Source organism: Sinocyclocheilus rhinocerous, unplaced genomic scaffold (assembly GCF_001515625.1).
Source record: "Sinocyclocheilus rhinocerous isolate Xijiao unplaced genomic scaffold, SAMN03320098_v1.1 scaffold335, whole genome shotgun sequence".
Taxonomy (NCBI): Eukaryota; Metazoa; Chordata; class Actinopteri; order Cypriniformes; family Cyprinidae; genus Sinocyclocheilus; species Sinocyclocheilus rhinocerous.
The window spans coordinates 449,149-463,129 of record NW_015659708.1 but is presented as its reverse complement, the minus strand read 5'-3'; the positions used below and the strand labels follow the sequence as shown (position 1 = coordinate 463,129).

The 13,981-nt window shown below is 36.0% G+C and overlaps 1 protein-coding gene across 2 annotated transcripts; it reads right to left on the bottom strand.

The window, feature by feature from the left end:
• Positions 1-4,593: 4,593 nt before the first annotated feature.
• LOC107724075 (voltage-dependent calcium channel gamma-6 subunit-like) lies at positions 4,594-10,794 on the bottom strand. 2 transcript variants are annotated; one of them, XM_016532848.1, is made up of 5 exons: positions 10,722-10,794; positions 8,259-9,042; positions 8,099-8,173; positions 5,994-6,131; positions 4,594-5,092 (listed from the first exon to the last, which is right to left on the bottom strand). In XM_016532848.1, exons 2-5 carry the CDS (start codon positions 8,656-8,658, stop codon positions 4,872-4,874), a joined length of 834 nt encoding a protein of 277 aa, XP_016388334.1. In that variant the 5' UTR covers positions 8,659-9,042; positions 10,722-10,794; the 3' UTR covers positions 4,594-4,871. The 2 variants fall into 2 exon arrangements, with proteins under 2 accessions (XP_016388334.1, XP_016388335.1); XM_016532849.1 differs by having other exon boundaries at positions 10,657-10,760.
• Positions 10,795-13,981: the final 3,187 nt, after the last annotated feature.

The following is a 13,981-nucleotide window of genomic DNA, read 5'->3' as shown; positions in this document are numbered from 1 at the left end:
ATATCATCGTCAGCAAACAACTTAGAAGTGGTTTTGGCACTGTGGGCAGGTGCTAATGTTCTGCTGGAAAAGGAAATCAGCATCTCCATAAAGCTTGTCAGCAGATGGAAGCATAAAGTACTCCAAAATCTCCTGGTAGACGGCTGCATTGACACTGGACTTGATAAAACACAATGGACCAACACCAGCAGACGTCAATGAGCCTTCAGCTCGTCTGTATTGTTGGATCGACTGTTTCTCATCTTTCTCTTAAAAATATCCCATAGATTTCATATGAGGTTCAGGTCAGGCATATTGGCTGGCCAATCAAGCACAGTAATATCATGGTCAGCAAACAACTTAGAAGTGGTTTTGGCACTGTGGGCAGGTGCTAATGTTCTGCTGGAAAAGGAAATCAGCATCTCCATAAAGCTTGTCAGCAGATGCTCTCCCAAGTGTTTGAATCGGCTTTGCTTGACAGTATTCTCAAGCTTGCGGTCATCCCTGTTGCTTGTGCACCTTTTCCTACCCAATTTCTTCCTTCCAGTCAACTTTGCATTTAATATGCTTTGATACAGCACTCTGTGAACAGCCACCCCTTTCAGTAATGACCGTCTGTGACTTCCCTCTTTGTGGAGGGTGTCAATGATTGTCTTCTGGACCATTGCCAAGTCAGCAGTCTTCCCCATTATTGAAGTTTCAAAGAACAAGAGAGACTTGGAATTTATACTGTAGGGATGATCATTTAATGAAACTCAAATGTAAATATTCTGATATTTTGAGATACTGGATTTTTGACTTTCATGAGCTGTAAGCTCTTATCAAAATTAAAACAAAAAACTTTTGAAATGTTTTGCTGTACATGTAATGAATCTGGAATATATGAAAGTTTCACTTTTCGAAATATAAAAAAAAAAAAAATTGTTTTGTATTGTAGATGCACCTGTATAGGGAAGTAGCTAGCTTTTAAGGTCATCTATATCATGTGTACATATATGCATCTATATGTTCTCCTAAAAGTTGACAAAGTTAGCTTGTAGCAGATTGACACATTTAAAGTTTACCGTCTTCTTCTTTTAGAAAACCAGACCAAAAATATTTATGACTCATCCTGAATCATTAATGTTTACAAATGTATATCCAATAATATATTTTTTAGAATAAAATGTCCTTCCTACTAATACTACCTGCTTTTGACTAGCATTAGCAAGTAGCAAATAATGATTCATAACTGTGACGTAAACTAGAGGCTACAAGCTATTTAAAGAAATACATCGTCACAAGAAAACTACACTCGTCAAGCATTTTCTTGGGGTCTTTAGGATCAGGTATCTCATGCGTCGGAATACCGGTAGCGATCATTAGCAGGCTGAAGGTATGTGAACTGTAAGCGCGGAGTTTTCAGAGGTCAAACCAACAAGGGCAGAGTTTAAAGATAGGCCGAACATAAACAAGCTGTAACTCATCAGAAGATTAAGTTGCCATGTGGCCTGCAGATTTATCTAGGTCACACTGAAGGTAAAGACACCTGATATGTAACCAAAGCTGAACTGAAGTAGAACATCCACGCCATACTGGTGTCAGTCAATGTGTAGGTGTAAATGAAACTAGTTATACCGATGGTCTTTATTTTACGAGAGGCTTGGGTGGCTCTGTAAAAGAGAGGAACCGCACTTCTAATCCATGTTTGTGTTGCTTACGTCCTCTGGAGCGCGATTGGCCACGCTCTAAATTTAGAGGAAGCAGAAGGGAGGAAATGAGATGAGTGGGATGAACAGGGAGATGGAAATCTGGAAGGAGGTCAAAAAAGAAAATGACATGTGTTTCTGTGTGACAGTGACAGAAAGAAACAACTGATGAAGGCAAGGTGGTTGATGTTTTATTCTTTATGATAAATTTGCATTAATTCAAGTCAGGAGAGGAATCGCGTTCACTTGATGATTGGCACACACAGTAATGCATATCAAGTGAGCATGCCAAACATCCGAAACGGATGGATGGAAATAGGCAATAGAATCTTGGCTTCGGCATGGATGTCATTTCACATATCTGACAAATACTGAAGTGAATGTGTAGTCTGCACATGTACAAGTACTCCAATGCAGGAGAGATCGACAGCAGACAAAACACGATTTAGCATAAGAATCAAAGCATACACATATTTGCACCACTCTTTTTTATGAACAAGGCATTGATATCACACTTTGACTTAAGAACTTTGAAGTAAAAAATTATACAACTAAAAAACTACACCTGATAATAATATAATATAATATAATATAATATATGCACAAAATTAAAATATCCAAATATTTACTTAAAATTCACTCAGAAAATATTTGAATACAAAAATGTGCAATTTTTATTCAGTCAGACAATAAAAGATTTAGAATAAGATTCAATGCATACACAGATCTTTACCACTCTTTATTTATAAATATGCTCTAATATCACACTTTGTTTTAATGCATTTGTTAACATGCATGTGTACAGTAAGACCTTTGAAGTCAAAATTTATAAAACTAAAATACTACACCTGAGAGGATATATAATATAATATAATATAATGCACAAAATTTAAATATTTATTTAAAATTCACTCACAAATATTTGAATACAAAAATGTGCAATTTCCATTCAGTCAATAGTAAAAATCATGAAATTAGTCAGAACCAAAACCAGAAATGGAGCGTAGCGATAGTTCTGGCAGGCCATGTTAGTCAAGCTCGCATCAGCTGACACTCAGCTGATCCACGTCTACCTATAGGATCACGACACCAATCATAATTCCCTTCATTAGGTCCCTTCAGTCATTATTCAGCAGCTATCGCTTCGCTCAGGAACTAATCACCCACCTCCATCCCCAGCTCCTCCTCTCGTCCAGTCAGGACTTGGCAGTGAATATATCATTGAGTCAGACCACTGAATCATGTTGTTAAAATAATCTCGTAGAACATCAATGGTATCTGCTACATTTATCATTGATGTTGGTTCTGTTCTGTTACCCTAGGGGGGGTATTCTGCTCTCCCTGCTCCTATCCATGCTAGGCTGCGTGGATGGGCAGGGAGTGTTTGCCCAGAACAGAACCATTCCCCCAACCTAAAATGTATGCAAATCGTAAGTTATATTGACGATAGTGGTCCTGACAGAACTGATGATATTAATAACAGAACTACCAGAAAGACAGAAAACATTGCTTAAATGGGAAGAATTAGTCCCTTTGCCAAGGGAAAAAAACACTGAAAGGCAAATTATCTGTTGAAAAATCCCAGAGTGCTTCATTGTGGTGCTGGATGTCACTGCAGACTTGCAAAACTACTTTCATCAAAACATTATTTTGTTTAATAAAAAGGTCACATTAACAGGCTAAAAATAAATAAATAAAACGCTCAAAGTTTGACTTTTAAACCAGCGCCTTCCTAGTTCGGATTGTTGCATAATCTAGCCCAACTCAGTAGGAAAGCTATTTTTGTCATGCACCAGAGGCAGCCAACAATGAAAGTTTCTCATTATTATGATCTGCTTTCCTCTAACACTTTCGATAACTGATTCTAGATCAGCATCAGTGTCAGCATTCACAATGGGAAGCCGCAGGAGCAGCAGCAGCAGCTGACGTTGGGGCTTTTAATTAATGCTTTTGATTTCAGTTCATTTCTTGCTGTCATCAAGCGACCACCTCCAGATGAAGAGGGCTGGTCAGAATCAACTGGGCTTTTCACTGGTGCTGTCAGCTGCCAGACTAAAACCACGGATGAAACCCAAAACCAGATTTTCATTAGAACTGGAAGCACCATCATGTAACTGAAGTTCCTTTTCAAAAACGAAACTGCCCTCTTTCTGAGAATTTGACGACATATTTCCACAGTTAAAACCAACACCTATCTTTTTCCAAAATATCAATTTCTCAGTATGTATACTTTTGCAAATCAGCCAGCACATTTGAATTTGTGTTCCTGTGAATAATCATCACTTTATTCGTTATTTATTTACAATGCTGCAGTTTTCTCCAAAAATAAATCAAATCAAATAAATTGAGTGATCATGTTGTTTTTCAAATATGCAATTCCACACCGTTAATAAACAGTCTGTGTCGGCCAGGAGCAGAATAAATTCACTCATGTATCTCAAGCAGCTTTGTTATGGATTTCAAGTGGTTCTCTTATTTCCCCCAGTGACGAGACATGAAGCCTGTTTTCCACATCACAAAGGAGAAAAGATTCATATGTTTTTTGGATGTACTTTAGTTCCAAGACCAAATCAAAGCTTGAAAATGTCTGCATAAACATAAACATAAAAGCATAAATAAGCTTCATTTCTGTTACCTACAACTTCAATGGAAACCCAATGATGCCCATAATGACATTTATACCACAATTATATTTATGCCATAACTACAGTATGGATTCCAAAATTATAGTCCTAGATACTAAATATTATACGTTTTCCTCAATTATACCTCAATCCTCATAAAAGGTTAAATATAACAGTATTCAGAACCTCAACCTAAAGTCAACCAAAATATACAGCATCAAGTTTAACTTGGACATATCAGTTAAAAACATTAAAATAACAAAAGGTATAGTTCAACCAATAATTAAATATTGCACGAGTTTCCCAAAAAAGTGCTATTATGTTAAAGTTATGAGCTTATTATTTTAGGCATTCCATCCTAATGATACATGTACTCTACCAAAATGTCTGGCCCACTTCCTGTTACATTCCCAACAGCATCCTCTCTAGTGCCAACTTTTGCACAGTATAATCATATTGCCAACCATTGGTTTTATATATATACCCAGATTCACCAGGATGTACTGTTGTTGTCTGTTCCACTTTATCAAGAGGATTCCGTGCAAATCTGAATGAGAAGTGCACTTCAGCCCCCACACCACTAGATGTCACTGTTTTTCTTAGGTAAGCACTTTTCCCAAGGACTGTATGGAAGAGCAAGGACCAAGAACAAGACCCCGGCGACAATGACCAGAGCCCCAGCACAGCCCACACACGTCACTGACCATGACATTTCATGATGTAGAGGTATGGATTGGTCACTTGCTAAGAAAGACAGCACTGATTGGTGGAAAACCATGAGGCAGAGGAAGATTAAGACACCTGTGGAGAGACAGAGAGAAAAAAAAGAATACCATCAGATGTATACAAACTTATGTTGCTTGGCTTTTATTAGCAATATGGAATTAAGGGAATTGTCTTTTCTGAATGACCCTGCAGCATTTGTGTTAGCATACATTGTTTGGCTAGTTCTGCTTTTGAAAAAAAAAAAAAAAAAATCTCGGTCTTAATGTTATTACTCCAAATTTATATATTTTTTTGTAACTTTGTGAAATTTCCTAGAAATTTCTACACCGTTTTTTTTTTTTACATGTGTTTAGCATAAATGGCTGTGATAGGAGTGAAACAACTCTGAAATATGTATTTTAAAGAAACAGACAACCCATAATAATATTAAAATCAGTGTATACACTAATGTTCAATGTTCGTGGTCAGTATGAGGTTTTTTTATTATTATTATTAACCTTTTTCAGCAATGATGCATTAAATAGATCAAAAGTGACATAGTAAAGATGTTTATAATGCTAAAAAAAAATTCAAATGCTAAACAAATGCTGTACTTTAGAAATGAAATGCATCATGGTTTCCACAAAAAATATTAAGCAAAACTGTTTTTAACACTGATAATAAGAAATGTTTCTTGAGAAGCAAATCATCATATTAGAATGATTTCTGAAGCATCATGTGACAATGAAGATAACAGTAATAAATTACATTTTTAAATATATAATTTGAACAATGTTACAATATTGCTGTTTAACTGTATTTCTGATCAAATAAATGCAGCCCTGGTGAGCATAAGACACTTCCTACCGACCCCAGACTTTTAAACAGTATGAAGATTCCAAAGAATGAACTTAAAGTCACTTTGGATAAAAGCATCATGTAAAATGCATTTGTAATATTTAGTTTAGAGGTGTTAGCCAATGGCATATAATGTTACCTGACAGTATGAAGCAAACTGCGGCTGGCTTCAAGAAGAACTGAACACCTTTGCTTACTGCCATGATAACGCAGATAGCTCCCATCACCATCAGGAAAAGACTCATGATAGCAAACATGGCTGACGCTACTGTCAGATCTGATGGGAGAAGAGGAGTCTTAACAAATAGCAGTAATATGATGGCATAGTGCACACATACTGAGCTGAATTAACATTTAGAACATGTTTTGCTTTAAAGGTACACTCTGTAAGGCTTGGTTTACATTTACTTCTTTGTTCCAGTTTTCTTAGACTTTATATTGACATGGATGCATAAATATTTATTCATTTCTGTGACTTCATACTTCTTTTTGTCTTTAAACTGTATTTAGCAATAAATATATATTTTTTCTGATTCAATACCAACTTTGTGTTGTTGTTGTTGTTGTTGTTTTTAGGCGGTTTGCCATCATGAATGGGCCATTAGCACTTGGATGAATGTTTTTTCTGTGGCTGTCAATTACAAGATACTCGTGTGCAGTAAGAGTACATCATTTTATTGACATCTCTTAAAAGTGAAAATCATTAACCTTTTAATTAGTACAGTATTACTGAGTGCACCTTTAAATATGTTTATACTGGTAATGTTCTTCAGAAAATTTGCTTACAATTTACAATAATGTTCCATTAGTTGAGAATGTAGAGCAATACATTTGTTACAGTATTTATTCATAATAGTTAATAAAAAATACAACTGTTCATTGTTAGTTCATGTTAGCTCAGGTCCATTAAATGATATTAACAGATACAACTTTTAATAATGTATTAGTAAATATAGGAATGATCACTTCAGAAATTAAATGTTTACATATATTTTTCATTGTTGGTTCATGTTAGGTAATGTTAACAAATAGAACCTTACTGTAAAATGTTACCGAAAACTGGTACAAAACTGGTGCAAAACACCTCAAGAATCTTTCTCTGTAGGAAATGTAATGTTTCATTTCTTCATTTATTGAAATATGTTCCATACCACCCTCATATTTTCTTAAAACTACACTGTAAAAAAGATTCCGTAAAATGTGGTTGCCGGAATTTTACCGTAAAAAATACGGTAGCAACTTAAATTTACAGTTCAATACCGTAATTTCAATAACTGATATAATGTTAATATACCAACCTATTGAAGTACTGAAATTTGTTTTGAACCTTTGTAATACACTGATAACCACCAAATGCAGGTGGTGATGAGAAAGTCACATGATGAACTCCTCCTTTTATCCTTCCGGAGCTCCTCCGTGGGACTCGAGACCGGTGAATGGTGCAGGTGTCGCTCATTATCAATTACTCCACCGGCCTCGCTCCGTTCCCACGGCTCCCGGCCCCGCCCCCACTCGTCACACATTCATTTAACAACATTAGGTGTAACACACAACCCTAATATAAAAAAAACTGATAAGAAAAAACTAAGAAGAAACATAGTTATTTCAACAAAAAAACATCAAATTGGAAATGTAACGCAGGGAATTCTGGGAATGTCAATTATACGGTCTTTTTCACTTCCAAAAATGGTATACTACCATACAATTACATGTAATGTCCAATACAGTTTTTCGCCGTATATAGTAGGGGAATTTACAGTTAACCATTTAACAGGCTTTTACTGTAGCATTTTTACAGTCTTTTACCGTTAAACTCACGGTCATTTTTTACATGGATATATATATCTATATATCTCGTAGGGAATTATATTGCGCCACAAACACTTTTGAAGACATTTTGAATAGAGTCAATCACTGATTTCATTTTAGAGTTTTAAAGCAAACTTTAAAAAACCTTACAGGGGTTTGGCTCTTTTAAAGTATTTCAACTTGTTACTTGCCATGAAAATAGCCAAGGAAGCTGGCATGGCATTCAATCTCCAATCAACCAATCATTTCTTCATTTTATTTTATTTCCATCATATTATTATTCATGCTATTTGTTGCTGCTCATACACCATCTAGGCTACCTATCATGTTTTGGTGAAAAATGGATATATGGGGTCAGCACTCAGTGACGACACAAAGAAAGACACATTAGTGCTACGTATCTAAAGATAGAGAGGAGGATGTGGAATGACTCACCCTTTTCTGGCGTTTTCTGAAATAGGACAATGTTCTCTCCAGTGGTGTAGAACTTAAAGAAGGTGCAATTGGATTCTATAATGGGATCCAAAAAATTGATGTTATTCTGATTATTCAGAATTCTCCTGCTCCAGTTTTTTTTTTTTACAATAGCTCTTACCTTCATGTAAGTGCAAAGGCCCACAGATCTCCTGCTTTGGGTCCATATCTGATACCCAGAATGTCTTGGTACAGCATTTCCATAAGCCATAATGTGCCACCAGACAAGTCTGATTGTTGTAGAAGCTCTTGGATGGTTTAAGCTCCACCCAGAACTCTGTTCCCACCCCGAGCACAGTAAGCATGATGCCGGTTACAGCCATGAACAAAGTCAACTTGATTTTGCCCTCTTGGCTTTCACTAACTCCAACTCCAGAACTGGAGTGCGTTCTGTTTCGGCGTTTACGTCCACCGCCTCGTGATCCCAAAAACCCTTCCAGCCCACCGGAAGGTTGGTGCACCCCAGCCGATGGATTCACCGTCCTTACCTCTTCATCCTGCACGATGAACGTGGACCACATGATTGATTTGTAGCTTCAGAGATCCAGACAAATTAATGAGAGGCTTATTTTGAAAGGACATTTAAGTCTTCTTAGATGTTTGAGGTCAAAATAATCAGATGGGAGGGCAAACAAAGACAGTTAGTGCTGGAGAAGTCTGAGTTAGATTGATCCAGCGTGATTAATCTGGGCCAGTCTGTGTTTCTAATGTAGGCTTCGTCAGAAGAAGATGCGGTTGAGGATGTTAATAATGGAGGTGTTAAGGCCAGCTGAAGGATGCTGGGAGCTGTAGGACAGGGAAAGGCATTGCCCATTCATACAAAGAGTGTTGACACTGAATGCTAATACAGCTTGAAGATGTGAATGATGAGATGATGAAGTCAGGGGTTGGTCAGGTTGGTTACTCTAAAAAAATCAAGAACATGATGAAACAGTGAATCAAGGTTTTGAGACTTTAGTCTTTGCAACTTCAGGGATCTTATCTATGCACAATCAGCTTGTAACACTCCAAAGAGAAAGGAAAACTTCAAATCGCATCATATGACCCCTTTAAGCACAGTTTTATGGAGGAAAATGTTTAACATGAGTAGAATTGGGTATCACCATATATGCTACCGTGTATGTCTCAAGACGTATGTCATAATTCAGTTTATTGCAGCATCATAATTTGATCAATTGGGCCAGTAAATTTTGAAATCAATCATTTGAATATAAGATATTTAAATGTTTTTGTTGATGTTGTTTTTGCACATTTTATAATGGTGTGGTACCCCCCCCCCCATGAAATGTGTTTTGTGTTTCATGAAATTGGCTATATACTTTCTGAACTACAGAATTGTAGTGTGTTTGCAATTATAGTCTTAATTTAATTGATTAACAGTGTCAGTAAAGACTTTTACATTGTTACAAAAATATTGTATTTCAAATCATTCCTATTTCTATGTATCTATATTCTATATAGATCTATATTATGTATATTTAATCTATTATTTATATTCTACATTACATATAGTCTATATTATTTATATTAATCCTGAAAATGAATGAATGAATGAATAAATAAATAAATAAATACGTAAGTATCACAGCTTCCACAAAAATATTAAGCAGCACAAAAATTTCCAGCATAGATAATAATAAGAAATTTTGAGCAGCAAATCAGCATATTAGAATGATTTCTGACGGATCATGTGACACTGAAGACTGGAGGAATGATGCTGAAAAATCAGCTTTGCCATAATAGGAATAAATTACATTTTAAAATATAAAACACACACACACACATACAAAAAAACTGTGATTTTAAAGTAAAAATATAAAGTAATAATATTTCACAATAGTATGGTTTTTACTGTATTTTTGATATTTTTGATCAAGTAAATGCAGCCTTGGTGGGCATAAGAGGCTTCTTTCTTTCTATGCTAAGAGTCACATGTCACAACAAACCCCCATGATTTTGATTTCAAAGTAATGGTCTTACTGTAGCACCACCCACGAAAAAAGCCATTAGTCTCATTTCTGATAATATCCAATAGTTTCAAAAGCTGTTTGGCACAGATTAATCAGAAAACAATTAGTTGTTTTCCTTTTAATAGTAACAATGTAACCAAGTAAAAACTTGAAACTTGTTTTAGTGACTATTTTTGTTATGCTGCGAAAAAGCTAGTTTGCTGGTATGGCAGAAGCAGAGACTCTACAGTATATAGAACATACAGCATATTTCTAAAAAGATATTTCATGCAGCTCTTGATTGACTTATTAGCTTCATTGAATTACCTTATAGAAAATACCAGCCAAGATATAAACCACAGCATGTTTAAGGAATAACGGGACATGCTAATACTGCCAAACAGCACAGAGTATATAGTATCTAGAGAAAAAAAACATCAAACATGACTTATTGTTCAGGCATACCATGTTGTACCTAGTATATTAGTAATAAAAAAGCACATAAGCTCCAGACTGACACAAATGAAAGTTTTCTGCAACTAAAACCAATATTATGACTTTTAATTGTACCTTAACAGTGCTGACAAAGCAGGTACTTTTACAGTGGATCACAAGAGCACAAAGAAGCAGCTGACCTGTCGAGTGTCGAATACGTGTAGGGGGTTTCTGTGAGATGGACAGAAAGTACGTAAGAGAGGGGTTTAAAGAGGGAGGACGTCGATATGGCACAGCGCTAGTATTTAGGGGTGGGGGTTGTATGCTTCTGAAAAAGATCACACCCATGTCCGGGCATAATGATATCAATGATTTTTTTTAGGGACGTTGGCACCGGGTCTGTTTCTGTCTGTCAATTGTTACTTCATGGCTGCTCTGCTGAGATTTCAATGTGTGTCTCCATGCCAGCATGATGTTTGTGTCTTCTTGCGTCGCTATGTATGTGAGTACGTGCGTGAGCATTTCTTGATTCTATTTTAGAAAGCCACCTGTTAATGACATTAAAAATCGTGGCACCAAGCCCACTCGAGAGCTGAGGTCACAGGATGCGTGTGCATGGGTGTTCGTGAGGCTCATTCTGGGAAAATGAGGCCTGCAATCCCGAAGCGGTGTCAATGTCAGTATTTCAAGCGTAGTAATTTGCTTTAAATGTTGCTTTACACTGCCTGCACAGTACAAAGGAGTACAGTATATCTTCCACGGTGCATAATTATATATAACAAAATATTTAACAGTCTTTTTTATTAATAGTCTATTATTATTATTGTTGTTGTTGTTGTTGTTATTTCTGATGATTCAAGATAAATTATATAAATTATAATAATAATAAATTAAAAAAATATTATTATTATTATTATTTAATTATTTAGACCTGTTTTTTATCTGTTGAGGAATTAATCATTATATGTAAATTTGGGTTTATAAAACTGGACCTGAACACCTGATAAAACAGTGCAGGTCAAATTTATTTTATTTTATTTGAATAAATTTGTTGAAATTAATTTTATTGTTATAATTAACTTAATAAATCTATCTATCCATCTATCCATCCATCCATCCATCCATCCATTTATTTTATTTGTTGGGGAATTCATTGTGTAAATTGTTAAATTTGAGTTTATTAAATTGAATCTAATTTTGTCAAAACTAATTTTATTTTATTTTATTTTACTAAAGCATCTCCAGATGGAAGGTTGTTTTAATTTTATTTTTATTTTATTTATTTTAATTATTTAGACTTTTTGTTAGTGAATTATTTTGACAATTTGTTGGTGAATTAATTATATTGTTAAAACTGTGTGTTAGTAAATTGATAGTCAGACCGGCAACTTTTGCTAAAATAGTGTCAATTCTGATGTCTTAAAATCAGATGAAAATGGGAACAGGGAAATGGTTCTGGTTACCAAGAATGCAAACAGACACGTCGCAATTCAAACTTTCTTGACAGCTAGTTAAGTAGGGTGGTTAAGGTAGCTATTTACAGATGTTATGTAAATGTGAGTTATGTGGATTAGCCAAATGTAAAGTCCCCTTTTGATGTCACGGTGGAATGTCAAGTGAATTATGACCATGGACGTGTGCGAGGGGCGCCTGCTGTACAGTGTCCCACTGGGTTAAATATATTTACATTTATTCCTTTATGAGCATTTCACATATTCAAACAGCCAAGATTTGGCTTAGGCAGAACGAATACCTCAGTCACCAGCAGGGCCGGAGTGGAACTCATTTTCAGCCCTGGAGTTTCATGCCTTAGACCAACCCACTTATTTTTTTATTTTTTTTACTGGCCTTTTCAGTGCCACCTTTGTGCTTTCTATTATCCATTTTTCATCTATTATTTTTTGCTCGCATATACAATATACAATTTGAGCTGGACGAAGCGGAGTCCAGCCCGGGGTTGTCACATGTGGTTGCCGCAACCCCCCCGGACGCTACTTCGTCGAATCCGCCGGCCGCGCCGTTTTCAAGCCCGCCGCCTCTGCTCACTCTAGGCCACCAAAATAATGTTCTTTTTAGCAACATCATATGACCCCTTTAAAGCCTTCCTCAAACGGCTACTTCACAAACAAAACAATGATTTAAGCAAAAAGAATGATTAATTATCAATTGAGAATTTGTTATTGATATGGTCTGGTGAAAATAATAATATGGGCTGCGAGAAAATTATAAATAAAAAGAGTGGGGCTGCTATGAGTGCAGGCAGTCTAGGGACGGCATCACTGATCTATATATAATATCTATTATAGATCAGTGGACAGCATCCATATTTCAACCCCAGTGGCATGACAACACCGCGGCCAAAAAAAAAACAGACCGGCCCACCGGGAATCCTCCCAGTGCTACCGATTAGCCAATCCGGGCCTGGTCACCAGTCTTTCTTTCAATACAGTGACGGTAAATGGCAGTCATCTTTTGAAGAAAGAACATCAAGCGAGTTTGTAACGACGTCAGGGTGAGTAAAAGATGACAGGTGAACTATTGTTCATTTGTGCTGTTGAGATGATTGCAGCTTCAACATGCTTGCAATCCAATCTGTATTCAGTCCATTCAATTGATCTATGATGTACTGACATGGGTGGTGCTCATTTGTATTATGTAGCCTTATCAGACCGACAAGAAAGGAGAGCCAGCGAGAAAGAGACACTGTGCTGCAGTCTTATGTGCTCAGCATGGCGATGGCTCTGATTTGTGCACTCACTAATCTCTATGGAACCCGTTGCAGTACAAACACTGTCCAGACAGCGGTGCCTCAACACGTCTCCAGAAATCCAATCAGCCTATTAAACAGGGTATATAATATAACATCTGACTATTTTTATAATGTCTGTCAGTGTTAGGAAATTAATCCCCTATAACAGGGGTTGCAAACTCAAATTAGTTTTGTGCCACAAGCCAGCTGGTTTCTATTGGGGGCAACAAACACAAGTGCTTAACAAGCCTGAAATGTAACTGTATATGCATTACTGATCAACAGGTTGTGGTCAGTAAGATTTTTTATTTAGTTGATTATTTATTTTTTATTAAAGAAATAAAACGCAATAAATTGATTCAAAATGACAGTAAAGACATTTATAATATTACAAAATATTCCTATTCCAAATATGTCGTTCTATTGAACATTCTGTTCATCAAAGAATCCTGAAAGATTTATAATTGTTTTCTCAAACATATAAAGCAGCACAACTGTTTTCAAGACTGATAATAAACAATAATTTTGCTGTATTACTGTAAGCTATTTCTGATTCAACAAATATAGCCTTGGAGCATTAGAGACTTAAAAAAAAAAGAATATCTTACCGACTTTTAGTGTAGTTACAGACCCAGTTTTTTTTTCCGGTCAACTTTCTCATCTTTTACTTATGTCTAGTGGACTGCTGTACATGTGCAATTATGTGAGATT

Bases quoted from the DNA above. Each gene is read 5' to 3' on its own strand.
- LOC107724075 (XM_016532848.1), bottom strand. From the start codon at position 8,658: ATGTGGTCCACGTTCATCGTGCAGGATGAAGAGGTAAGGACGGTGAAT. The intron at 6,132-8,098 runs GTGAGTCATTCC...TTCTCCCATCAG, and splicing joins TCAGAAAACGCCAGAAAAGG to ATCTGACAGTAGCGTCAGCC. The intron at 5,093-5,993 runs GTAACATTATAT...GTCTCTCCACAG, and splicing joins AGTTTGCTTCATACTGTCAG to GTGTCTTAATCTTCCTCTGC.